Source organism: Euprymna scolopes, chromosome 7 (assembly GCF_053919585.1).
Source record: "Euprymna scolopes isolate OS-2025 chromosome 7, ASM5391958v1, whole genome shotgun sequence".
Lineage (NCBI taxonomy): Eukaryota > Metazoa > Mollusca > Cephalopoda > Sepiida > Sepiolidae > Euprymna > Euprymna scolopes.
In genome coordinates this window covers 2,047,066-2,074,380 of record NC_136488.1, presented here as the reverse complement: position 1 = coordinate 2,074,380, position 27,315 = coordinate 2,047,066, and the positions used below count along the sequence as shown (strand labels likewise).

At 33.5% G+C, this 27,315-nt stretch overlaps 1 protein-coding gene across 1 annotated transcript in view; it reads left to right on the top strand.

The window, feature by feature from the left end:
* Nucleotides 1-27,315, top strand: part of LOC145279590 (uncharacterized) — a 92,876-nt gene that overhangs the window by 16,191 nt on the left and 49,370 nt on the right. Inside the window, exons 3-7 of the mRNA XM_080130755.1 lie at nt 18,959-19,045; nt 19,544-19,693; nt 20,983-21,152; nt 23,523-23,704; nt 25,227-25,410. Of these exons, the coding sequence (XP_079986881.1) occupies nt 18,959-19,045; nt 19,544-19,693; nt 20,983-21,152; nt 23,523-23,704; nt 25,227-25,410 (773 nt within the window). The remainder of the gene's footprint in view (nt 1-18,958; nt 19,046-19,543; nt 19,694-20,982; nt 21,153-23,522; nt 23,705-25,226; nt 25,411-27,315) is intronic.

The window sequence follows — 27,315 nt, the reverse complement described above, 5'->3', positions numbered from 1 at the left end:
ATATAATAATACACACAGACGAAAAAACGCTTTGGATAATCACAGATTTCAAGGTAGTTCTACTAAAATAGCCATATTTTTTAAACCAAAGCACTTCAAGTCTTCAAATTACTACTGTTTTGTTTGGAAATGAATATACTTTCAAATGAATTAATAAATATGAATGTACATTATATATTTTAAGAGTTTTAAGCAAATAAAGTGATAAAAATGTGAACATCATAAAATGGCGTTTTCGGTAAGGCTTTGTAATGACCCCTCCCCCCCCCTGTTTTCTAAAGGTCCGTACCGTGATTGTATGAAGAATTTCGTCATGAAATTTGGGAACCAATCAGAAGAGGTGTTAATCTTAATACTGTCAAGTGTCCGAAATATTTTTGACCATTTCTTTTTTTGTCGTGTTAAAAATAAGACTTTAATATGACGAGTATCGAACATTTTGAAAAAAAAATTCTTCAGACACCCAGTAGTAAGTAAATCAATCTTTTTACTATCTTTATCAATTAAAAGTATTATTTTATGTTGAGTAGGACCGCGGTAATTGATAATTTAAAAGGACCTACCCGAAAAAAAAATTGTTTCTATTTCTCGAATTTGGTCAAATGAAGTTAGTATTACTAGAAGCAGCAGCAGCAGCAGCAGCTCCAGCCTGTAGAATCAGCGATAGCACAGTGTAAACAACACGCGTTCTTTAATTTTTATTCCAGAACGAATTAAGAAAAACATGAAAATATGAATATAAATGTTCTTATGTTTAATTAGAGCTATTTTGTTATCAGAATAACATTAGTTTAGAACTATTCGGTTTTCAGAATGTATAATAACAACAATCCCAACCAATTCGGCATTATGAATCTGTTGCAATTTCTCACATTTCTCGTCAAATTTAAAAACATGGTTAAAAAAACAAAATAAACTTTTGTAGATATATAGCTTGCATGCACTTTTATTCTTTAAATTAGTTTTGAACAGTGAATTAAAACAATGTTTTACTGCGAACAGCCACAAATGTTTTTTTTTCAAAATCAAAATAAGTATCAAAATCTCGTTTATACATAGATTCGAAAAAGTTGTCAAAAAACAAATATATAACAAATAAATGTTATCAAAGGCAAGATAAGTTACTTTTCTACCTAACTGGATAATTTTCTAGTGTTTTTATTTAATGTAACATGTTTATTCAGCTCGAAAAACGTACAGTGTTTACCGATGTATTGGAAAATTAAAAATGGCGCCCGGCCCGACTCTCTTTGACACGGTAAGTTTGAGAAAAGGAGTTAAAAATAAAAAAAACTATACAAAATACTGTTAAAAACTCACCGAATATGTCAGCCTATGTCACGGTAACATATATTGAGCGAGTTTCTAGCAGTATTTTGTCTACTTTTTTATTTTTAACTCTTTTCCCCAAACTTACCGTTTCAAGAGAGTCGGGCGCCATTTTAAATTTTCCAAAACATCGGTAAACACTGTTTTCAAGCTGAATAAACATGTTACATTAAATAAAAACACAAAAAAATTATCCAGTTAGGTAGAAAAGTAACTTGCTTTTGATAACATTTATTTGTTATATATTTGTTTTTTTTGACAACTTTTTTGAATCTATGTGTATAGTAATACAAACCCTCAAAATCTATATTCTTGAAATTTTAAAAGCAGTTAGAAAACACATCAAACTACAATTAGGAAGATTTTTATTTCGTTATTTTTTTTTCTACTTAAGCAAAAGATATTTTTACAACCTAATCCAAATTATGTGTGGCAAGTCTCCTCCTAAAACACTCTTTAACCCTAACAATAACACTAAGTTCGAGTGGCAAGCCCCCCCCCCCAACAAAATACCTCTGTAAGCGACATACAAGCATCTAAAACAAACAAACAAAAAATAGATCCTTCCTTAAAGAAAAATACACATAAAAATAAATTGGTTAACTGTCCTAAAATGCTAGAATGGCCAGGAAATGGTGAATTATTTTACATTAAATTTTTGTGAAACTCCCCCCTCTAATATTGTTTTTGTTAGCTTTGTCTCTGTCAAGTTTTCAGTATGTTCACACATAATTTTCCTTAGCCCTACAATTAATTCAAAGTCCGAATGGCAACCCTCCCCATATTCTCATTGCATAGAAACCCTCTTAAAACTACACATAATCATCTTTAAAAAAAAAAAAAAAGCATGCATATTTTCCCATAGAAAAAAAAAAAACAGTTAACTGCCCTAAAATGCTAGAATGACCTGTAATAGGAAATTATTTTACATTCAATTCTAAAATAATTTGTTTATCTTTCATTAAAGTTTTTCATGGCATTTTATACATAATTTCCTAAAAAGGTAGAATCACATTTTTGAGGGGTGGTCAGAAGGAGTTGGGTGGGGTTAAACAGAAGGTGTTAATCTACAATAAAACCAAATAAATATTGCAATATATTCATTTTTAAATGGTCTTATGTTTAGATTTAAGTTTTTTGTACATAAAGCACATTACAATTCAACTTTGAGTTCTCCAACTTCTTTTCTGTTTATGGATACATGGCATTTTTAAGGAATTGCTGCATATTTATGCACATTTACTGCAGATTATTTGGAAACCATAAACTTTGGGAGATTTTCAGTTGCATATTCTGATTCCTTGTACAAAAATACACTTATATGGTAAATTTCATTTCTTAGTCTTGTGTTTTAACAAAGATATGACATTTTTACTGAAAAAGTAGTGTAAAAAATGTGACGAAATGCATATGGTCTTAAAGAGGGAAAAATATCCAAACGTGTGAGGCACAAAAATAGCCATAACTTCCTTAATTTTAATCAGATTTTAAAAATTTAAAAAGATTCTTTCTTAGCTCATCAAGCTCTTTCTATGCATACCAATATTGAAATATTTCAAGCTATTTCAATTTTTTCATGTGTATTGCTAATAAATACAACTTGCAGTTCTACAAAATTTTTAGAAATACTTATAAATACAACTTACAGTTCTACAAAATGTTTAGAAATACTTATAAATCCAACTTACAGTTCTACAAAATTCAAAAAAAAAAATCATTTATTGAAGTCGAATATTTTTACAAATTTTTTTTACAAATTCTTGGGATTATTTGGATTATTTTTCTATCTTGGTTGTTATTTTACAATATTTCGTCCAATATAACTTCTGAACTTTTTAAAATGCATTTTTTCAAGCTTGGAAATCTTTTTTCATATTAGGAGTACGAAATGTGCAATCGGCAAAAAAGTGGCTTTTAATATTTTAAATTCAATTATCTCTCTTTTCACCACCAATGATCGGATTCTTGTTTCGTCCTGGTCAAAATGAATGGCTCTTTGTTTGGATAAGTTCCAGACCTGAGATGGAAGATTTACGTCAAATCTGTTGCTAAGGTCGCTAGATAAATTGTTGGCTCATTCTACTGCATCAGAAAATACTTGATTCCCAATGCAATCTATAGAAAAGTCGGATACGTATAATGATGGAATACTGCTGCCACGTCTGAGGAGGTGCCACTCAGAATACTCTTTCTTACTTTTACAGAACATAAAATCGACTTGACAATCTAGTGGCAGATCATCTTCCCTATAACTCGTGCTTCACTCTACCCTAAAGTTAATTCCATATGTGCTAGCTTAAGTTCAAATCTTTTGGCTCCCCCCCCCAAAAAAAAAAACGTGAAAGCAAGAACTTATTTAACTTATATCACGATTGCAAAAAAATTTATTTTCTTTTTGTATACTTAAAACCAAATGAAAATCCTATGAGTAGTTTCTCTCCAAGAACTTCCGATCCGTGGAACACAATACCACAGGACTGCTTTCTTGCTTAATACAATATGATCCCTTTTAAGTTCAATGTCAGTAAATATGCAAGTTATTTTTTTTTTAAGTAATCAAACTCTGCTCATTGCACCTTTTTGAATCCTTTCATAGTATTGTTCATCATCAACTGCTAATCTTATTAACATTTATCCTTGCATGGCTTTTGGTCTTTGTAAGTGGTTACTGATTATTCAAAAACAGAAATGTTAAACTCTGGAATGTATATGGAATTTACAAACTGAATCCTTTATTTGTTCTCATACCATTAGACATGACAAAGGTCTAAGGTTACATCGGCTGAAACGTGAAAATAAGCAAGATGAAAATGATAATCTGAAAAATTCAAACTAATACAAATAATCATTCCTTATCTCAAAAAATCTGAAATAGAAATTACTTTTGTTTCTAAATTTTTGAGATGAACATTGATAATTTGGATTATTTGGAGTCTTCAGAATACTGTCCTCATCTTGAATATTATTCTCACAACGTTTCGGCTGATGTAACCTCCGATTATCTTCCGGTGTATCTTGTTGAACTCAGAACTCTTTCTGTTGAAATCAAGAATCTGTACAGAATGTAAAACGGAACCCATTATTTAATCATTCCATCAGCCATGGTCAAATATTAAGTCTTAATTCACAATTGTATTCTTAATATCACCTACACTGAGGATTGAACCTTCAACCTCCAGAAGAGTGTCACTTAGAACATAATTTAAGCTGTTACGCCACGTTTTCTTGCAGACAATTCTAGTATAAATTTTGGGAACTTTAAACCTATTTTTGTTTTTAAATGTACAATCTTATTATTATCACCATACATTAGTATTTAGTGCTGCAGATTATTATATATATATATATATATATATATATATATATATAAGATCTTTGACTTACTTGGAGTTTCATCAAATACTTTTGTATGCAAAATCCAATCTCGCATTTTGCTAATTCCTGCCCTCTGATGAGAAGGAAAGTATTTCTTCGAAACTCCGCGGATTAAGGACTATCCACTTATCAAGTGTTTCCTTTTCAGATTAAATATGCTTTTAACTCTTTTTCAAAGTGTTTAACATGTTTTATTAACTGTTTGCTCATATATATATATATATGACATAATCAAGTTGGCACACCAGTTTTCGTTAGATCACCGAAGTTAAGCAACATTGAGTCTGGTCAGTACCAAATGGGTGACCAATTTGGAAGTTACAGGCACTGTATATAGGATGTCAACCCTTCTCTGCAAGAGTTACAAAAACCTAACGTCATCATCCCCCCCCCCCTAACGGAGATATACATGTGACTGGGGACCATTTGTGAATTTTATACTCCCATGAAATTTCCTTCTTTGGAGGAAGCCAGTAGTTAAACCCGTATAGGGTTAGTACCATTTATTTTTTTATGTGTGTGTGTGTGTGTGTGTGTGTGTGTATTAGTGACCATATCTATTATTTAGCATTGTGAGAATAGAAATTCCTTGTATTTGTTAAAGACAAACAAATAAATCTGGGACATACAAAATTAATTCCCCAAAATAATGTTTTTGTGAGAAATTATTTATTTTTGAAGAAGAAAATGAATGTAATAATTTTTATATATTTTTTCACAAAAACGTTGGATTCATTTTTTTTCTAACCCTAACCCTAACCCTAACCCTAACCTAACTTTATTGTTTTTGGAATGATTATTTGCTGACTATTTTGTGATTTCACCTTTTTTTTTCTCTTGGAAATTCTTGGCAATTGTCAATTTGTGATTTAACTTGTTTGCTTTTCTTGTCTACTGATTGGCTATGCATAATCTTACAGTTGTATAGAAGTCACTGTGTGTGTGTGTGTGTGTGTATGTGTGTGTGCATGTGAGAGTTCCTTCCTCATAGGTTCCAAAATGGCTGAGCCTATCTATGCAAATTTAATTATATGTCTGACAGTATTTGTACAGAAATTCATCTGATAAGTATTGAAAGTATTTTTAAGATCATCAAGCCCAAATATCAATTGACATGATATTGTAAACAAACACAGACAGAATTTGATGAATAACATTATCATTATTTTTTTATATTTTTTGTGAATTAGTCCACCGTGCAAATTATCTCTCATAACGCATAATAATCAGTAGAGGATCAATTCTATAATAATACATACACAATCTGCATAAATTAAAATATCATGTTTAAGCATATTTTACGACTGGGTAACGCTGGGTGTCCAGCTAGTTATATATAAAGGAATTTCATGCATAATGTATATAGAGTTATTAATATTTCTTTCTTTTCAATTCTTAAACATTTATAGTTTCTGTTAATACCTCTTTACTTGTTCATAATGGTATTGTATCTTATCCTAATTTCTTTCAAGTTCATAGTTACATAACATCAACTCTTCTGGATCTTACTACAATAACATATGTGTATGCTTGTTACAGTAACATATCGTGCATGTAATATGTGCACTTTTGTTTAGTGGTGGGACGATTAATCGGAATCGTTAATCGTAAGGATTGTGTATTTTGGGGGGAATCGGAATCGCATCGTTAAAAAATACCTTAGATTTACGATTCTTTTATTACGATTCTCTTATATTTTTAAGTTGAAATGTTTGTTTAAAGTGAGATTAATGCTGTCAAAAATTTATGATAAAAACGTCATAGAACTTTTCATAACATATTTAATATGATGTATAAGAATTTTATTAACTACTTTAAAGGTAATCTTTATTTATCTTAATGAGTTTTCTTATTCCATCATATACATAGGTGTTGTCTGTCTGTTTTGAAACTTCAAGGCCCATGATTAGTTATGTTTGCACTGTTGCGAAATTTTAGGGGCCGCAAGGTAACATTGTTTTCATTTGTGAGTGAAGTTTATTTATGTATAAAACAACCTATCTACATCAAGTCCATGAAAATGTTGATGAATACCTAACCCTTAGAGAAAAAAGATTTTCTAGTGCTCTCATTGCGAGTAAATCATGTTAAAAATCAGTGGTTTTTCAAAATGTAACAAAAGGTGACAAAAAAAAAGTGGGGGGGGAGGGGCTCATCTTTTGGCAATTTCTTTTTTTTACTGACACTCTTCCATTAGTAAATGAATGAAAAATCTCATTAGTAAATGAAAAATGTCTTGTCAACCTTTTATATTTTTTAAAAATAAAACAATTAAAGTCAAATTATTTAAACAATAAAAGGTTTAATAGAACAATGTGGAAAGTGAATTTAATATTTTTTTCCTTTTAGAAATTTACATTTCATTAAAATATTCTGCAAATGAAGCAATTAAACATTTCTTTTGCAATTTTTTTGCGCAACAAAAACAAAAAACGGATGTGAAAAATTTATTTAAAAAAAAGGTTAACTTTTTTTTTTAATCCTTTGAACCCTAATTTAGCAAACTAACTAGTCACTTAGAGCCATTCAACTAAAGGACTGTAGAGGCTTGGTCGACATTCACCGATGCCTAGTATCACAGTTGTGATGTGAGCATAGGTAAATGTTTCTCAACCCCTAACAAAAAATAAAAATAGAAAGGTTGTCAGAAACAACATTAAGGCGGAGGTGATTTTGAAAATTCAATAAATGACTTTTATTTAACAATAGAAATAAACAATTACCAAACATTTACTTTTTTATATAGAAATAAAGAGTTAAATTAAGACATTAAATAAGAATAATCATTAAAGGACGATAAGTATATAATTATATAATAAAAATAAATATAGAAAATAACATAATGGTAAATGTTACCTTATGCTACAACAGAACACCTACCACTCTAATTTGTTTTTTTAAGGGTATTCTAGGTTGCTGACAACGAATCTGATAATAAAACCCACTGCAAATTTACCGTTTGCATGGTATGAACCCCTAGATCGTGGGACTATTTTGGGTGGGGTGTCTTATCATATCGCGTAGGAATTGCATCCCTCTGCCTGTTCTACAAGTATTTTAATGGTGAATGCTCTGGCGAACTGCAGACACTTGTGCCCCCACGACGTAGACAACCTTGACAAACCCGACAGGCAGCTAAATCCCACCCTCCACACAGTAGAGATCCCTAGATGTAAAAGATCTTTCTACTCCAGTAGTTTCTTCCCCAAAACTGCTAAACTCTGGAATTCCATTCCAAGTCCCTGCTTCCCCAACTGTACTGACATGGAGAAGTTCAAGTGTAACATGAACCGACATCTTGCTGCCCAAATCCCAACATAGTGCCCCAGTAGTTGTTTCCCCTGATAGTAGCCCCCTACACCAAAGTGGCAATGTGCCTTGTTTGGGGTGAAAATGTAATAATAATTTAAAAAAAAAAAAAAAAAAGAATCTTTAAGCAGTCATTTCAAATCAAGTTTTAAAAAAAATGTGATTTATTTTTTTTTCTTATGTAGTTTTAATGCTTTTTAATTGATCTAAAAAAAAAAAAGTTTTCACGAGCGGTTTACAAAAACATAACCACCAAACATATTTTGATGTTTTTCGTTAATTTTTGTGGGTGGGGGTATTCAATTATAGGACTTTTGTAGTTTAACAGGTGCTTCTGCAATTTAATTAACCGTTTTTCCCATAAGTAATGCGCCAACATTTACCATTTCATAAAAATTCTGTTTACATTGAGGAGGGGCACCACCACCGCCCCCCTCCCCAATGTAAACAATTTTTATGAAATGGTAAATGTTGGCGCGTTACTACCCCCCCCCCCCCAAAAAAAAGAATGAAAAACATAAAAATGTGTTTGGTGCTTATGTTTTTGCAAACCGTTTGTGAAAACTTTATTTTTTGATCAATTAAAAAAGCATTAAAAACTATGTAAGACAATAAAAAATGAACTACATTTTTTATTTTTAACTTTTTTTTATTTTTTACTTTTTTTTTTTTTAACTTTCTTATTAGAAAGATTGATGTGATAAGACACTTCACTACGCCCGTTCGCACACGAACATATCATGTGAGAAAAACACTACCGAAAGCGGTGAAATGGCACAAAATAGCCCTAAGGTCTAGGGGTTCATACCATGCAAATGGTAAATTTGCAGCGGGTTTTATTATCAGATTCGTTGTCAGCAACCTAGAATACTCTTAAAAATACAAATTAGAGTGATCAGTGTTCTGCTGTAACGTATGGTAATAACGTATTCTAATATTTACCAAATCCATTTATTTAGATATAAAAAATAACATTATTGTTAAAAATATTTTTAAAAAAATAACATTATTGTTAAAAATATTTTTTAAAAGTCAAATAAATAAATAGGAATAATTTAAGACGATTGAATATAAAAGGCTAAAAATTTAATCAAAGATTTAGTTATTTTTAAATTTCATTTAGAAATAAGAATATTCTAGAAAGTGGAATAAAAATCAGTTAGTTAGCTGCAAAAAAAAAATGCTAAATTTTAAAGAATTATTGAAGATAAAGAGAAAATAAAACAAAAACTGAATATCAAAAGATAAAACATGTTATTCCCCCTGAAATTTGATGTTATTGTATTTTTGTTGAATTAATCATGACTTTTCTTTATATTTTTAATATATAAAATAACTCCTGAAATTGATTGTTATTAATTTCATGGTTAAAATATTTGTTTTGACTTTTATCTTCAACTAGCGAGGGGTACCCGGTGTTGCCCGGGTGTTTGGAGGTGTGTATGGTTTTGGGTAAATCAAAACTGGGGGGGGGGTTAAAATAAAAAAAAATGTTTTGGTAGGTAAATATGAGGATCGAACCCGAACCGTTGAGGCAAAGTTGTAAATTAAAGTGTGAAAAAAAAAGAGTGCGACGGTTTTAACTATTGGGCCACCGCGAGATGCTAACGGAAACACGTTTGAATTTATTTAACTTTACTTAGATTTTGCAGGTGCACGTTTTAATGACTTAATGAGGTCAAGTTTGACTGCGGGATAGCATTTAGTGCGGAACGCTTTTTTTTTTTTTTCCAAGATGTTGGGGGTAGGGGGAAGCAGCTTCCCTTGTCCAAATTGAATAGCAATTGTCTTCTGATATAAGGAAATAATTCCACATTGATCAAAGCTGATTGCTTTTGGACATTTCTGGCGATCGAGACCGGAAAAATACCTAGACAATTAATGTCGCTTTTATTATAGGAAAAGGCCTAACGCACATGCGGCGAGCGAAAAATGTTGAATATTTATCTTTCCGAAGTCGAGCAAATTAAATAGACAGGCGAGCTCCGTTTTTAACTCTGAGATATTACGATTTATATGTGATATAAAAAGTTTTAAGAAGTTTTTTTTTTTTTTTTTTTTACAAGGGTGTCACCACTTATCAAGGCCCAGAGGCCACTTGAGGATAAGGGTTAATAGGTATACATTAGTCATTGTGATTTTAGCATAGTAAACAGTGGGAATTTTGTAACTTGGATTACTTAGGGGGACAATTCAATTAGAACTTGTTCACATTGGACTTTTTCTTTTTTTTTTTTTTCATAGGTATCAACTCATTATCAAGGCCAAGAGGCCACTCAAGGATAAGGGTTAAAGAGTGTACAGTAGAAATTGGACAATATAATAATCATTAGTAATGAAAATTTGTTAAATTTGATAACTTATATGGAACGGCTCATCAAGAACTTATTTATGTTAGACTTGAAGACAACCATATTGTAGTCAGCCGGAAAGCAGGAAAACGGAAGACAATTCCACAGGCGTGCAGTTCTAATAAAAAAGCTTTGTTCATGGAATCTACGTTTAGGTTTAGGCACAGATAAAGAGTGGGGGGAATTATTGATAGTGTTTACAGCTAGACGAGTGTTTCTTGTGAAAGTTTTGCGAGGGGGGACCATAGATTGAAGCTCAGTCGAACACTTTCCATGAAAATAACGATACATCAGAGACAAACTCGCAACATCTCTTCTGTGAGATAGAGGTTGCAAGGAAGAGAAAAGGACATCTCCTACGAGGCTACGAAGTCTATTTTGAACTCTATCAAGGCAGGACAAGTCCTTTTTAGCAGCTCCTGCCCAGATGTGGCAACAGTATTCCATCCTTGGACATACCTGGCTCTTATATAGATAGAGAATTGCATCAGCAGTGAGATATCTACTGGATCGATAGAAAGATCCCACCATTTTTCCAGCGGCCTTGGCAACAGACCTGATGTACGTGTTCCATTTAAGATCAGGAGTAATGTTCAAGCCCAGAAGCTTGTCAAAACTTGAGGCCTCCTGAAGACGAGAGCCATTCATTTCAATTGATGCCAGATGTGGATCAGAATGTTGATGATGTAAAGAGAGAAGCTTGGTTTTAGATGCATTAAAAGTAACCAGTCACTCCTTTCCCCATTGTACTACATGCTCAAGATCAGAGGAGAGAGAATTGGAGAGAACTTGGTCGTTTACTGTCTTAGATGTGGTACCATAAATGGTAGTGTCGTCAGCATAAATGTCTACAAATGATGTAAGGATGTGATTTGGAAGATCATTAATGTAGATCAGGAAAAGAGTTGGACCCAGGATGGACCCCTGAAGGACACCGGCATTAATACTGTGGGCTTCTGATTTTTGCCCCTCAACTACTACTCTTATGAACCTATCAGAAAGAAATGATTTAATAATTGAGAAGACATTTCCAGTTATACCATAGCTAGAGATCTTATGAAGTAAACCTTTATGCCATACCCTATCAAAGGCTTTAGATATGTCAAGAGCAATTGCCCTAGAAAAGTTGCCTCCATCGAGAGATTTGCTAATCCTATGAGATATAACTGTAAGCACATCTGCTGTAGATCTAGCAGAACGGAAACCATATTGAGTGTCACTAAGAAGGTTATTTTTGTTGAGATGGTTGATTACTTCTGTATTTAACACAGATTCCAGCAACTTACTCATGACGCACAGGAGACTTATTGGCCTGTACTGAGAGGGGGATGAGCGATCACCTGAATTCTTAAATACAGGGCATACAGATGAAATTTTCCAGGGAGATGGGAAACTATTCTCCTTAAGACAACGTTTAAATAGTTTTTTAAGTATGGGCGCTAGTTGTGAACCGACTGACCGCTTCTCTGAAAAAAAGCCTTTTGTAGACATACAGAAAAAGCGAACACACATACAAACATACATTTTCGCTTTTATATTTATAGATGAAAGAAATTTTACGGAAAAATCAAATCATTTTCAAAATTCCCTTAATTGTATTTCCACTTTTTCGCTGTACCAAATCTTTTCGCTACACAAAAACTTTCAATTATATAATGGTATATTTCAAAACAACAATTTCACAAGAATTTTCAATCGTTAATCAACGTTTTCCTGAAATCGGAATCGGAAAAAATTTAGGAATCGTCCAAACACTACTTTTGTTACAATAATATTTTGCGCATTTTTCTCTCATAATCATGTGTCCTCAAGTTGCTTGTGTGAGATCACTGTTTCTCTCATGATCATGTGTCCTCAAGTTGCTTGCGTGAGATCACTGTTTCTCTCATGATCATGTGTCCTCAAGTTGCTTGCGTGAGATCACTGTTTCTCTCATGATCATGTGTCCTCAAGTTGCTTGGGTGAGATCACTGTTTCTCTCATGATCATGTGTCCTCAAGTTGCTTGCGTGAGATCACTGTTTCTCTCATGATCATGTGTCCTCAAGTTGCTTGCGTGAGATCACTGTTTCTCTCATGATCATGTGTCCTCAAGTTGCTTGCGTGTAGATCACTGTTTCTCTCATGATCATGTGTCCTCAAGTTGCTTGCGTGAGATCACTGTTTCTCTCATGATCATGTGTCCTCAAGTTGCTTGCGTGAGATCACTGTTTCTCTCATGATCATGTGTCCTCAAGTTGCTTGCGTGAGATCACTGTTTCTCTCATGATCATGTGTCCTCAAGTTGCTTGCGTGAGATCACTGTTTCTCTCATGATCATGTGTCCTCAAGTTGCTTGCGTGAGATCACTGTTTCTCTCATGATCATGTGTCCTCAAGTTGCTTGCGTGAGATCACTGTTTCTCTCATGATCATGTGTCCTCAAGTTGCTTGCGTGAGATCACTGTTTCTCTCATGATCATGTGTCCTCAAGTTGCTTGCGTGAGATCACTGTTTCTCTCATGATCATGTGTCCTCAAGTTGCTTGCATGAGATCACTGTTTCTCTCATGATCATGTGTCCTCAAGTTGCTTGCGTCAGATCACTGTTTCTCATGATCATGTGTCCTCAAGTTGCTTGCGTCAGATCACTGTTTCTCATGATCATGTGTCCTCAAGTTGCTTGCGTCAGATCACTGTTTCTCGCTCTCTGTGCTTTTTTTAGATAAACAAATTAATTTCTGCATTTTCGAGTTAAACACATCACCAATTCCTCGCTAGTTTCTCATCTTAAAGGAATGGGTGCCTTGGATTCTTGCTACATTTCAACCTTCATGTACTCTTCCCCGCTTCCAGTAAGCCACAGCATCTGTCATCATCGCTTGCATGAGGCAAACGGTGTGATCTCGTTTCATCGTTACCTCAGAACAAACTTTCTCTCTTCCTTTCTCTGAATGTAAATCTCATCACCAATCTCGCCAACTCTCGTTCTCATGAGTTGAACCCAACACAGGTATTTGTGGCCATTTTTGTCACTCAGTTGCACTCAAATAACTTTCAATTAAAAAACAATAAACCCCATTACTCAAATCTATCTCTAATGTACTAGCTAAAACTGTCAATCTGTCTACGTTGGGCTGCATTATACTAACAATACACATGAAAAAATTGGAATGGCTTAAAATATCTCAATAATGACATACATCGAAAGAGCTTAATGAGCTAAGAAAGAATCTTTACAAAAATTTTTAAATCCGATTAAAATTAAGGAAGTTATGACTACTTTTGTGCTTCACACGTTTAAATAAGACCGTTTAGTTTAGTCACATTTTTTACACTACTTTTTCAGTAAAAATATTATATCTTTGTCGAAACACAAGATTAAGCAATGAAATTTACCACATAAGTTTATTTTTGTGCAAGGAATTAGAATATGACACTAAAAATCTCCAGAAATTAATGGTTTCCAAATAATCTGCAGTAAATGCACATAAATGTTGCAATTCCTTAAAAATGCCATGTATCCATTAAAAGAAAAGAAGTTAGAGAACTCACAAATTGATTGTAATGCATTTTATATACAAGAAACTGAAATCTGAATCTAGGACTGTTTAAAAATGAATATATTGTAATATTTCTTTGGTATCAATGTAGATTAACACCTTCCATTAATCTTTTCCGTACCTCTTGACTATTTCTTCAAAATATGTGATTTTACCTTTTTAGGCAATTATGTGCGAACACTCTGGAAAACTTTAATAAAGGATAAATAAAAATTATTTTAGAATTTAATGAAAATGTTTCCCTATTTTGGGCCAATGTAGCATTTTAAGGCAGTTAACCATTTTCTTTTTCTACAAAAGATAAATCCTGTACATTTTTTTTAAAGACGATTATATGTGGTTTCAAAAGGGTCTTTGTGCAATCATGCAAGGATGGGGATACTTGCCACTCTGACTTTAGGTTAATAGTAGGACTAAGGGAAATTATATGTGAACATTCTGGAGACTCGGCAGAAATAAAACAGAACAATTTTAGAATTTAGAGTGGAGTTTAGTTTCATATAACTTCAATGTAAAATAATTGCCCATTTTGATGCCATTAGGACAGTTAACCAATTTATTTTTATGGGAGATAAATCGTGTACATTTTTCTTTAAGGAAGGATGTTTTTTTAATTAGTTTTTAGATGCTTATATGTAGCTTACAGAGAAATTTTATTTGGTGAGGAGCTTGCCACTTGGACTTAGCATTATTGTTAAGGCTAAAGAAGGTTTTAGGAGGAGGCTTCGCACATTGCATTTGCCACTCATATTAATGGTTAGTGGTTCATAATTATTGGCTTTTGAAAATGTTATGGCTTAGATTTTGAACATGAAATTACTTTTAAATGAGCAAACTTATGTAAATGAGGGTGTGAAACTTTACAAGAATTACGACAAACAGACAAAAGTAAAGTTTATTTAAAACAAGTGACGTTTGTAAAAGTATCAAGTATTTTTTATCCACCTATTAAAATATTAAACTTTTTTTTGCTAAAGCTTATAAATCGTTCACAAATTTTGGATGAATTTGATTTTTTTCTTTTTAATTAAATTTCTTTTTTTTTTTTCTACCAAGTGACTCGTTATTTTGTTTTTAAACTTTCCAGTTTAAGACGTTTTTATTATTTATTATATTGATATTTTGCATTTTTTTTTAATAATGTGGTAAATTAGTGTCCATTCAATAATAATCCGCTGAAAACATTTTAAAAAAAAAGATGAAAAAAATGGGTGAGTAGGTACCGCTTGTACACGTGAACCAAAAAAAAAAAAATCATATTTCACATTTTTGGTTGTTCAAAGCAAAATATCGTTTAATTTGCTGTTAAAAACTAATGCAATGGATAAAAGTGCATACAATATATTTAGAAATATTTATTTCTTTGCGCTGTTGGATTAAGTAGTCTTTTACTAGATGCAATTACTCTGGTGATAGAGACCCTCCAAGCTTTTCATTCTCCTCATTTCTTTTGCCACTGGCCTCCATAAATTGTATTTATCTTCAAAGGATGCCATCCATTCCCTCACTTAAATCTGCTTTTTTCTTGTCTTTCCACTGAAACCTCACTCCACTCCTTTTTTTTTTTTTTTTTTTACTAAATAAACCGGAAAACAGTGAGTGGTCTACAATTAACGAGTGTTGTGTGGTCCTTACATCTTTTTTTTTTTTTTTTTTCAGTATACTCACACTCCAACACATACTTCTTTTTTTCACAAAATTATCCGTATTTCCTGGTAGGCTATGCACATTAGTCACGTATGCCTAGGGTAGTGTCAAGAATAGGTTGAGAAGTGAGACTTGCTCAGATCCTCATGATTTGTGAGCTGGTTTAAGAAAGTGACTGTGCCTGATAAAGTATATGCAATATGAAAACTAGTTGCATTTGTATAGCTCAGGAAACCAAACTAATCTGTGTGGTGAGCATATGTGTCTGAGAATCCATGTATTTAAGTGCTCAGATCTAATTTAAAAACTTATTATTTCTTAGCACTTATATCCATTGTGCCACGGGCCTTTATAACAGGGTTTTAGAGGTTGAAAGTTCAATCCTCGATACAAGCAATACTAAAGAATACAATTACAAATTACTTAAAACTTCTACTGGGTCATGATGGATTGCAAGCTATCTCCTTTGATTAAACAAAGTGTTTTGTCAAAATTCTGTACAGTTTCTGAGTTCAACAAGATGGAGGTTTTATCATCTAAAAAATAAGAGCAGAAATCCAGATAATCTAAATAATACAGAGAGGGAAAAAAGAAAAGTTTAAAAAGGCTGATTTTACATTTTTTAAAATTCTTTTATTTTCTTACCAAAGATGCCGAGTAACATCGGGTTGTGCTGTTATATATAAAATTTGTTCATCTGAATATTTTTATTTTTTTCTCTGGTAGAATTGTATCATTGTATAGTGCTGCTATATTCTATATGTTTTATTAAACAGATGTATGTATAGGTGTGTGTCTGTGTGAAAATATTTAACCAATAAACTTTTAAACTACTGGTCACATAACACTGAAATTAACAGGAAATAATAATCATACACCAATGATGGTTTATAACGAGTAAACTCGTACATCAGGTCTGTTGCCAAGCATGCTGGGAAAATGGTGGGATCCTTCTACCGCTCCAGAAAATATCTCACTACTGATGCAATTCTCTATCTGTATAAAAGCCAAGTATGTCCAAGGATGGAGTACTGCTGTCATATCTTGGCAGGAGCTGCTAAAAACAGCCTATCCTGCCTTGACAGAGTACAAAAGAGAATTCGTAGCTTAATGGGTGATGCCCTTTTCTCTTCCCTGCAGCCTCTCTCCAACAGAAGAGACGTTGCGAGCATGTCCTTGTTTTATCGTTATTTCCATGGCAAGTGCTCGTCTGAGCTCCAATCTCTCGTCCCCGCCTCGCCAATCTTTCACGAGAAACACCCGTCTGACTGAAACTACTGTCAATAATTTTCCCCACTCTTTATCTGTACCTAAATCCAAACGTAGATTCCATGAGCAGAGCTTCTTTCTCAGAAATGCACGATTGTGTAACTCTCTTCCGGTTGCCGTTTTTCCCACCTGACTACAACTTGGATGTCTTCAAGTTCAACATAAACAAATTCCTGACAAACCGCCCCCTTAAGTAAGACACTCTATCAAATCTCCAATACTACCTCTCTCCCACAGAAGAGACGTTGCGTGCCTATCCTTGTTTTATCGTTATTTCCATGGCAGGTGCTCATCTGAACCCCAATCTCTGGTCCCCCCCTCGCCAATCTTTCACGAAAAACACCCGTCTAGCTGAATCCACTGTGAAAAATTTCCCCCACTCTATATCTGTGCCTAAATCAAAACGCGGATTCCATGAACAAAGCTTCTTTCTTAGAACTGCATGACTGTGGAACTCTGTTCCGTCTGCCTGCTTCCCACCGGACTACAACTTGGATGTGTTCAAGTCCAATGTTAACAAATTCCTAATGAACCGCCCCCTTAAGTAAACACTTCATCAAGTCTCCACACTAACGTAATGTACTTGCAATAACCCTTATCCCTGAGTGGCTTCCGGGCCTTGATAAGTGGTAACCACTGTGTAAAAAAAAAAATTTCAACTTGCCAACATATTTCTGTTACTTTTGCGCATGCGCAAATTCATTCATAGCTTGAAGTGGTTTAAACCTTTCTTATCTAAGTGTGAAAAGCTCAAACAGTAGAGAATGTAGCTGGAGTACTAACTGTTTTGTTTCGATTCTAGCTGATGGCACCCAAGTCCTTTTTTTTTTAAGTATGTCCAAGGATGAAGTACTGCTGTCATATCTGGGCAGGAGCTGCTAAAAACAGCCTATCCTGCCTTGACAGAGTACAAAAGAGAATTCGTAGCTTAGTGGGTGATGCCCTTTTCTCTTCCCTTCAGCCTCTCTCCCATAGAAGAGACGTTGCCAGTCTATCCTTGTTTTATCGTTATTTCCATGGCAAGTGCTCGTCTGAGCTCCAATCTCTCGTCCCCCCTTGCCAATCTTTCACGAGAAACACCCGTCTGACTGAAACTACTGTCAATAATTTTCCCCACTCTTTATCTGTACCTAAATCCAAACGTAGATTCCATGAGCAGAGCTTCTTTCTCAGAAATGCACGATTGTGTAACTCTCTTCCATTTGCCGTTTTTCCCACCTGACTACAACTTGGATGTCTTCAAGTTCAACATAAACAAATTCCTGACAAACCGCCCCCTTAAGTAAGACACTCTATCAAATCTCCAATACTAATGATGATTACTGCGATACTATCTCATTGATTACTGTACACGCAATAACCGTTATCCCTGAGTGGCCTCTGGGCCTTGGTAAGTGGTGACCTCCATGTAAAAATAAACAAAAAAAAAGCACTTTGTTTGGATGGATGAATAGTACAGAAATATGTCAGCAAGTAGAAATGCAAGGTGTTCCTAAATCAAAACGTGGATTCCATGAACAAAGCTTCTTTCTTAGAACTGCATGCCTGTGGAACTCTGTTCCGTCTTCCTGCTTCCCACCTGACTACAACTTAGATGTCTTCAAGTCCAACGTTAACAAATTCTTAATGAACCGCCCCCTTAAGTAAACACTTCATCAAGTCTCCACACTAACGTAATGTACTTGCAATAACCCTTATCCCTGAGTGGCTTCCGGGCCTTGATAAGTGGTGACCACTGTGTAAAAAAAAAAAAAAAAAAAAATTTCAACTTGCCAACATATTTCTGTTACTTTTGCACATGCACAAATTCATTCATAGCTTGAAGTGGTTTAAACCTTTCTTATCTAAGTGTGAAAAGCTCAAACAGTAGAGAATGTAGCTGGAGTACTAACTGTTTTGTTTCGATTCTAGCTGATGGCACCCAAGTCTTTTTTTTTTTTTAAACTTTTGAAATCAGTACTATATATTTTGTATAATATAATTATCGATAGAGAATTGTCTCTGCAATAAGAACTATGAAATGAATTAAAATGTAATTAAATGTAATTTATGATTGGGCAAGACCGGGTGACCCTCCCTTCCCCAATTATTAATAAAATTTATTAATCTGAATGCATTATTATTTTTATTTTTGTCCAGTTAAGTGTACCCTGTCCAAGATGTGATGTCATGTTAGGAAGTCAGACATCAGTGAAAAATCACTTGATGAGTGTCCATCAAGTATTGGTAAGTATTGCTAATGAACTTATTATATAAAAGAGATTGTATTTTTTTATTTTGCAAGGAGGTGTTACTGTCCTCTCACATAAAATGCGTTGTATTCCTGGATTATTTTGACCTTAAAGGAGAGAAGAAAATTTACGTTGGATTTACGTCTGGCAGCTTTGTTACTCTTACTTCCCTTATTTTGTTTTTTAGTTTTCACATTCTGTTAGCGATGTTTCTGACAAAGGGGGAAGAATGGCTGTTTTCTGAGTTGGAATCTTTCTTCTAACACTTTTCGTTGGCATTTTTTTTTAAGTAGTATTTTTAGCTCTTTACATCAAGTAGCTTTCTATCTTGTCTGGAGCGATTTCCATAAAAAAAAATCATCGCACATTTTTGTACTGGCCAGGCTTGACTTTAATAATCTAATGAAAATTTTAATTTTACTATCGTTTAAATTTTGTACATGTTTTTTTAAATTTTTTTTTTTTTCAAAAGATATTTCAATTTTCTTTTCAGTGGACAAAAGAATGTCCGGATGGAAGCTCAGACAACAAAGCCCTTAAATTTATAATGAAAAAAATGGGAAAGTTGAATTGTCCGAAATGTGGCAAAGAAGTGAGGAATTTCCAGTATTACAATTTTCACATTGAATGGTGCGGAAGAGAAGTAAGTGATTTTTTTTACAAAATTTGTTATGAAAATTTGTTTGTTTTGACTTTACAGTAACTTTTAAAGCATACTTCATCTGAATCTTGGTATTTCTGCAATTAAGGATGCCTTTTTCACCACTAACGCTCTGATTCCCACAGCCCTAATTGAAATGAATGACTCATTTCAAGAAAGCACCCTGCTTCGACAAGCTTCAGGGACTGACCTGAACTGGAAGATTAATATCAAATTTGTTACTAAGATGGCTGGAAAGTGGTGAGATTGTTCTACCGCTCCAGAAGGAATCTCACTGTCAGCGTAATCCGCTACCTGTATAATAAGAACCAAATGTGTTTTAAAATGTTAGCACATCTGAGAAAGAGCTGTTTGGAACACCCTCTCCTGCCTTGACAGGGTTCAAAACTGACATGCATGGACGAATGGTGGCCTTATAGAGGTACAGGATAATTTCAGGTGTAAGTAACATTCTAGCACGGTAGAGAGAGACCACCTTCTTCACAGCAGCCTTGGCAATGCTTTCAATGTATCTGTTCCAACTCATGTTCCCTGTGAGAGTTAAGCCAAGAAGTTTGAATGAAGTACTTTCAGGTAATGTATCTTTAGCTGTAGCTATTCGTGATTTAATTATTAAAGGAAATGAGCTTAATCTTAGCAGCATTGAACATTACCATCCATTTTTGACCCGATTCCACTACAAACTGGAGATCTTCCTCAAGGGTTTCCGCCATTGCCTTGGATATTTTCATTTTCCTCTTGTGGCTGTTATAGAGTGTAGTGTCGTCAGCAAATATAGCCATCTCAGATACTTTGAACCATTCAGTGGTCTCATTTGCACACTGTTCCGCAGGAAGAGAAAAGATATTTCCCTATGGGGCATCTCTGATGTGATCTCTAATGGCTTCCCAGTCAGCCTTATTCTAGTACCTTGTTGTTTTGAGCAATGGCTCTTCAACTTGGGGACGAGAGTTTAGAGTGGCGTCTATCATTATCGCAGCATGGTTAGCATTCCCAAGTGGGCAATGGACATTTGTAACACAATCCTCAGGAAATGTCAGAAATAGATCCAGAAGTGAGGCTTGCTCGTCCTGACAATCTAGGAGACGGGTCAGGAATGTTACTGCTTGTGGCAATGGCAACTTTTACACCTGACAAAGGTCGAAGATTATACTGACCGAAATATTGTGCAGATAATACTGAAGATGGGAATAATACAACCATACATCACCTCAAACATTCAGACCTGTTATAGTAAATCTATTATTTTCCTGGTTATTTTTTTTTCACAGGAAGAATTTGGTGAATGTCCCATTTGCAACAGGAACCAACGTCTTATGTATATGGCCAGCCACATCAATTTGCATAAAAGGAAGGAACGGATGGAACAGGAGCGGCAAAAATCGCTTCAGGGCCAATCAGCTTCACAGCAGTTGCAGAGAAAGAGAAAAGCAGCACAAAAGTAAGTGAAATAATTTTTAGCATATCGTCGTCGTCATCGAGCAGTCAGAGGAGGGGGGAGAATCTCGGGTGATGCTGATTGTTGTTGGACATCATTCATGGTAACAATTTTCTTGGCATATGCTTCTTTATATCATTCTATTAGGAATTGTTTTTTGGAAGGATATCAAGTACTTACGGGAGGAACCACATGAAGGTTGCCAACATCCCTAAATGTTTTAAACAAATCAAAAATTAAATATAAACAATTAAAATAATAGTTTTTGGCATTGGAAAATAGGTACATTTTTTTTTTACGATTATGATACTCCCAAAAGTTCCGATTTTTATGATTCCCAATGCCGATTAACTGTCCCAACATTATCAGTATTACTAGGTCCAACATTATCAGTATTACTAGGTCCAACATTATCAGTATTACTAGGTCCAACATTATCAGTATTACTATGTCCAACATTATCAGTATTAATAGGTCCAAGATTATCAGTATTACTAGGTCCAACATTATCAGTATTACTAGGTCCAACATTATCAGTATTACTAGGTCCAACATTATCAGTATTACTAGGTCCAACATTATCAGTATTACTAGGTCCAACATTATCAGTATTAATAGGTCCAACATTATCAGTATTAATAGGTCCAACATTATCAGTATTAATAGGTCCAACATTATCAGTATTAATAGGTCAAACATTATCAGTATTACTAGGTCCAACATTATCAGTATTAATAGGTCCAACATTATCAGTATTACTAGGTCCAACATTATCAGTATTAATAGGTCCAACATTATCAGTATTAATAGGTCCAACATTATCAGTATTAATAGGTCCAACATTATCAGTATTACTAGGTCCAACATTATCAGTATTACTAGGTCCAACATTATCAGTATTAATAGGTCCAACATTATCAGTATTACTAGGTCCAACATTATCAGTATTAATAGGTCCAACATTATCAGTATTAATAGGTCCAACATTATCAGTATTAATAGGTCCAACATTATCAGTATTAATAGGTCCAACATTATCAGTATTAATAGGTCCAACATTATCAGTATTAATAGGTCCAACATTATCAGTATTACTAGGTCCAACATTATCAATATTAATAGGTCCAACATTATCAGTATTAATAGGTCCAACATTATCAGTATTAATAGGTCCAACATTATCAGTATTACTAGGTCCAACATTATCAGTATTACTAGGTCCAACATTATCAGTATTACTAGGTCCAACATTATCAGTATTAATAGGTCCAACATTATCAGTATTAATAGGTCCAACATTATCAGTATTAATAGGTCCAACATTATCAGTATTAATAGGTCCAACATTATCAGTATTAATAGGTCCAACATTATCAGTATTAATAGGTCCAAGATTATCAGTATTACTAGGTCCAACATTATCAGTATTACTAGGTCCAACATTATCAGTATTACTAGGTCCAACATTATCAGTATTAATAGGTCCAACATTATCAGTATTAATAGGTCCAACATTATCAGTATTAATAGGTCCAACATTATCAGTATTAATAGGTCCAACATTATCAGTATTACTAGGTCCAACATTATCAGTATTAATAGGTCCAACATTATCAGTATTAATAGGTCCAACATTATCAGTATTAATAGGTCCAATATTTAAGTTACTCATAGTGGAGGCTTAAACAAAAAACACTTTTGAACACAGCAAATTCATTTCTGGAGCTAAAAAAAAAAAAAAAAAAAAAAAACCAAATTTCCCATTAAAAAGTAATGAAATAAAAATTCCCATTAAAAAGCATAGATTATTTTTGTTCTTGAGCATCATTCACCCATTTTGAATGAATCAAATAATTATTGTTGGCAGTTTTTCCTCTGATATCTTTCTAGTTAGAATTCTTTCTAGAAAAATAATCAGGTACTTACAGAAGGCAGGAGGTTAAACAAATTTGGTCAGAAAGCATGACCAAGGATCGCGTGTGGAAGCTTGGTGTAGTCAGGGACGTCAAACAAAAAATATCGGTCACAAGTCTAGGAGAGCCCGGGAGATGACGTGAAAGCGAGTGACCACATTCTTATGAAACAATGCGATTCTTGGCCATATAAAAAGAGAGACATACAGTGAGAAGAGAGAAAGACAACACAACAAACAAGTGGGGATAATAACACAGTCTTCTACACACCACCCACCATAATTTGCTTTTTGTGTTCTGTTTGCCATATCAAAGCGACAACATTTATTGTTTTTGTCCAAAAAAGGTAAAACTAAGATTTAAAAAATGGATACATGTTTATGAAATTATTAGTAAAAAAAATTATTTTCAATGTTTTCAAATTCAAACATTTTGTCTTTTTGATACGTCGTTCCTTTAGAGCAATGGGTTCACTTCATGAAATGACTCAAGAATTGTTCAGCTCTGATGATATGGGCGATCCGAAACAGTCCAAGAGAGCTAGGAACATGCAGTCTGCAGATTATTTGGGAAGCACCGGAAAAGTTAGGGATGATGACGATGAAAATTTTAATTATGAAGAATATGAAGAAATCTATAGACGTAAGTAATAACGTTGTCGATTTTCAAAATTAATATTTTTATAAGCATTCTTTTTTTTTTTTTTTTTGTAATTCTCCCCCCCCCCCAAGCAAGGCACATTACATAAGGAACTATTCTGAATAAGGAACCATGCCTGCAGAGACACTTGAAGTAAGAAGTCAAACAAGAAACAACATTTTTGCATGGTAGTACACTCGAGAATAGTAACTGGGGAGTAAATTCTGAAATCTATCAGTTTGAGGGAAGAAACTATCAGAATAGAAGGCTCTCTAGCATCTAGGGACCTCTACAATGAAGGGGTGGGATATTGCTGCTTATCGGATTAGTCAGGGATATTTACATAGAGGAAGCACCAATGCTACAAGTTCGTTGGAGCAGATTCCATTAAAACACTTGTAGATCATGCGCAGAAATGTGACGATGGAATGGAGATTGTAGTTTGGTTGACAGTGTGCAACCTGTTAGATTGGAGACTCTTCTTTCGACCCTATCCAATAGAAAGAGAGTAGAAATGGATGTACTGGTCCATATGTAACATGATATATTGTTACATATGGGCTGGTATCTTCATAGAGATCTAGAATACTGTCAGGTGTGTGGATTTATCTAGTGCAGTAGAGGTAACCCACCTTCTTTGCAGCAGTCTTGGCAATGTCTTCTAGTCTTCTATGTATTTTTTCTAATTTGTGAATGTTAGATCAAGGAGTTTGAATGAACTCTCAGCTAAAGTGTTATTATCCATGGCAATTAGTGGTTGGATAGTTACTTTGCTATCATTAAAGGAACGCAGCTTAGTCTTAGTAGCATTAAATTTTGCCATCCATTTACGCCTCCATTCCACCACATTTCAAATCAAACTTTTCAAAAATAAAAAAATCTCCAAACAACAAATATTCATATATCATGTTTTGCATTTCTTTTTTCATTTGTTAATTTATTTATATATATCACCTTATCACCTTATTAAATGGGAGGGTTTTTTTTTTTTTGAACTGATTTTATTTTTTAATTCAGAAAAAAAAAAATCCTGCTTGTTTTTTTTTTTTGTGAATTCATAAGAAAACTGATTTTCTTTTTCTTTTTTTTTTTTAAATAAGAAATTTTGCGAAACATTATTTTTTTCATCATTTTATCTTTTTCTATCTTGGTTGTTGGCCAAATATTTTTTGTGTACTTTTTTAATACAATTCAATATTTAATTTTTTTGAAAACATTAACTTTAGTGATAAGACTAAAATATTTAATTGATTTGATTAAAATACATTTTAGATTATCATAACTTGTTTGGTAATAATTAAACTACATTGATATGTTTTGGAAATTTATTTTTAAAATAAAAAAATTTAGAGTAAACATAGACAAATTTAAAATGCACAAAAAAAAAAAACAAACAAAAATATGAATGTATAAATTTCTAAGAATAAAAATTCTTTTTTTTTAAATATTTAAGAAAGCAATTGCATATTGTATGTTCCAGTTTGTTTTCTCTTTTGTATCATCTGCTATGCATGTCTAATTTCAGCTGCTACAAGCCATAGCGAAACACATATATCTACTCCGAGGGCGGGTGGTGCATCAATGTGGCCGAGTAAAGATGAAGATTTATTTGAAACATGTTTACAATTTCACACAAAACAGGAAGTACTTTGTCCAGCATTTGATGAATTCATACCAACCAGGGATATGTTCTTTCATTTAACAATGGAGTAAGTTTTCAGTTTTACTTTTCTTGTTTTCAAAAAATATAAACTGTACCAGAATTTATAACATTATTTTAGTTTGAATTAAAAAAAAACATTTTTAATAATGGATAAGTCTGACTTCTAAACAAGGGAACAGTGACAGTAAATAAAAGACAAAGAAGAATCATAATAATAAACGTATCAGATGAAAAAAATGCCCTGTATTACTTTTCCAGCCTCCGTGAGAAAATATGTTGCTCAATGTCTCAACTGGTATCACCAGGTTTCTCGCTGTTAGTCATTCAAAACACGCTAAAGTCTTTCGCACATTGACTTCAATGGCCAAAGCCTCATATTAGATTGCTTAAAACATGGAAGGAGCTCTTAACGACAACTGTTTCCTGGTGAGCAGCACAAGCAAAATTGCTTCAAATGTGAAAAGTTGGAAGTCATTTATGAACCGTTTATTAAGAAGCACAAAACAAGAAGATAAAAACTAATAATAATAGATTATTAATTTAATAATAATTTATTATTATTAAATTAATAATAATTATTATTATTAAATTAATATTTTATTATTATTAAATTAATATTTTATTATTATTAAATTAATAATTTATTATTATAAAATTAATAATCTATTATTATTAAATTAATAATCTATAGGCTTAAATCACAAACACATGGAAGAAAGAAAACTCCAAATAGAAGACAGGTAAATGATATTTTTACCTTTAAGCTAAAATAGGAATTATCTCCCTTGCGTTTGGAACTTGTTAGATTATTGTTTAAAATTGTTTCTATTGTAATAATCTTTCTTGTCAGAATAATTATTTTCAGAGAGCAACTAAAGTGAATTATACTTTTTTAGCATAAAGAATAAACAGTAACATTTAATGCTGCCAAATGATAACTCAGCTTAACAGTCATAGTTTGAATGTAATGTGAACAAACATCTTGCTACTCAGCTCTACATAGTGCCCCTGTAGATTTGATCCCAAATAGTAGCTCCTTACATCTAAGTGGCACTGTGTTTTGTTTCGGGTGAAATAACAGTTAAAAAAAAAGAAAAGATGCAAGGATGAAACAGGAGAATTTGATTAATTATGTCTTTTTTTTTTATTAAAAAAGAAAGTGTGTAATATGTGCATGTATTTTTTGTAAACGTAAAAAGTACATTCATGGTGATTTTAATTTGACTTTATTTTACCATTTATCTATTACGCCATGGTTTCTTACAGCTGAATAAAATTGGAGGTTACATTGACCGAAAAGTTGTGAGAATAACACTAAAAATAAGAACAGGAGTCCGAATCATCCAAATAATTAATCCATATCTCAAATTCAATTCACATTCAATGCTGCTAAGACTAAGCTTGTTTCCTTCAATAACTACAAGAAATCTTCACTACCACCAATAGCAATGGCCAAGAACACATTACCTGAAAGTACTTCCTTTAAACTCCTCGGCCTAACATTTACAGGGAACATGAACTGGAATAGATACATTGAGAGCATTGCCAAGGCTGCTGCAAAGAAGGTGGGCTCTCTCTACCGTGCTAGAAAGCTACTTATGCCTGAAAGTATCCTGTACCTCTATAAGGCCACCATTTGCCCATGTATGGAGTACTGTTGTCACATTTGGGCTGGTGCATCTGCTGCTTATCTCTCGCTCCTTGACAGTGTTCAAAAGAGAGTCACCAACCTGACCGGTCCTGAACTGTTATCTAAGCTTCAGCCTCTGTCCCATTGACGAAATGTTGCATCCCTCTGCCTAAGCACTTGTACCTCCTCGACATGACTACCCCTGACAAACCCGACAAGCAGTTAAATCCCACCCCTTCACAGTAGAGATCCCTAGGTGTAAGAAAGCATTCTACTTCAATAGTTTCTTCCCCAGAACTGCTAGACTTTGGAACTCCCTTC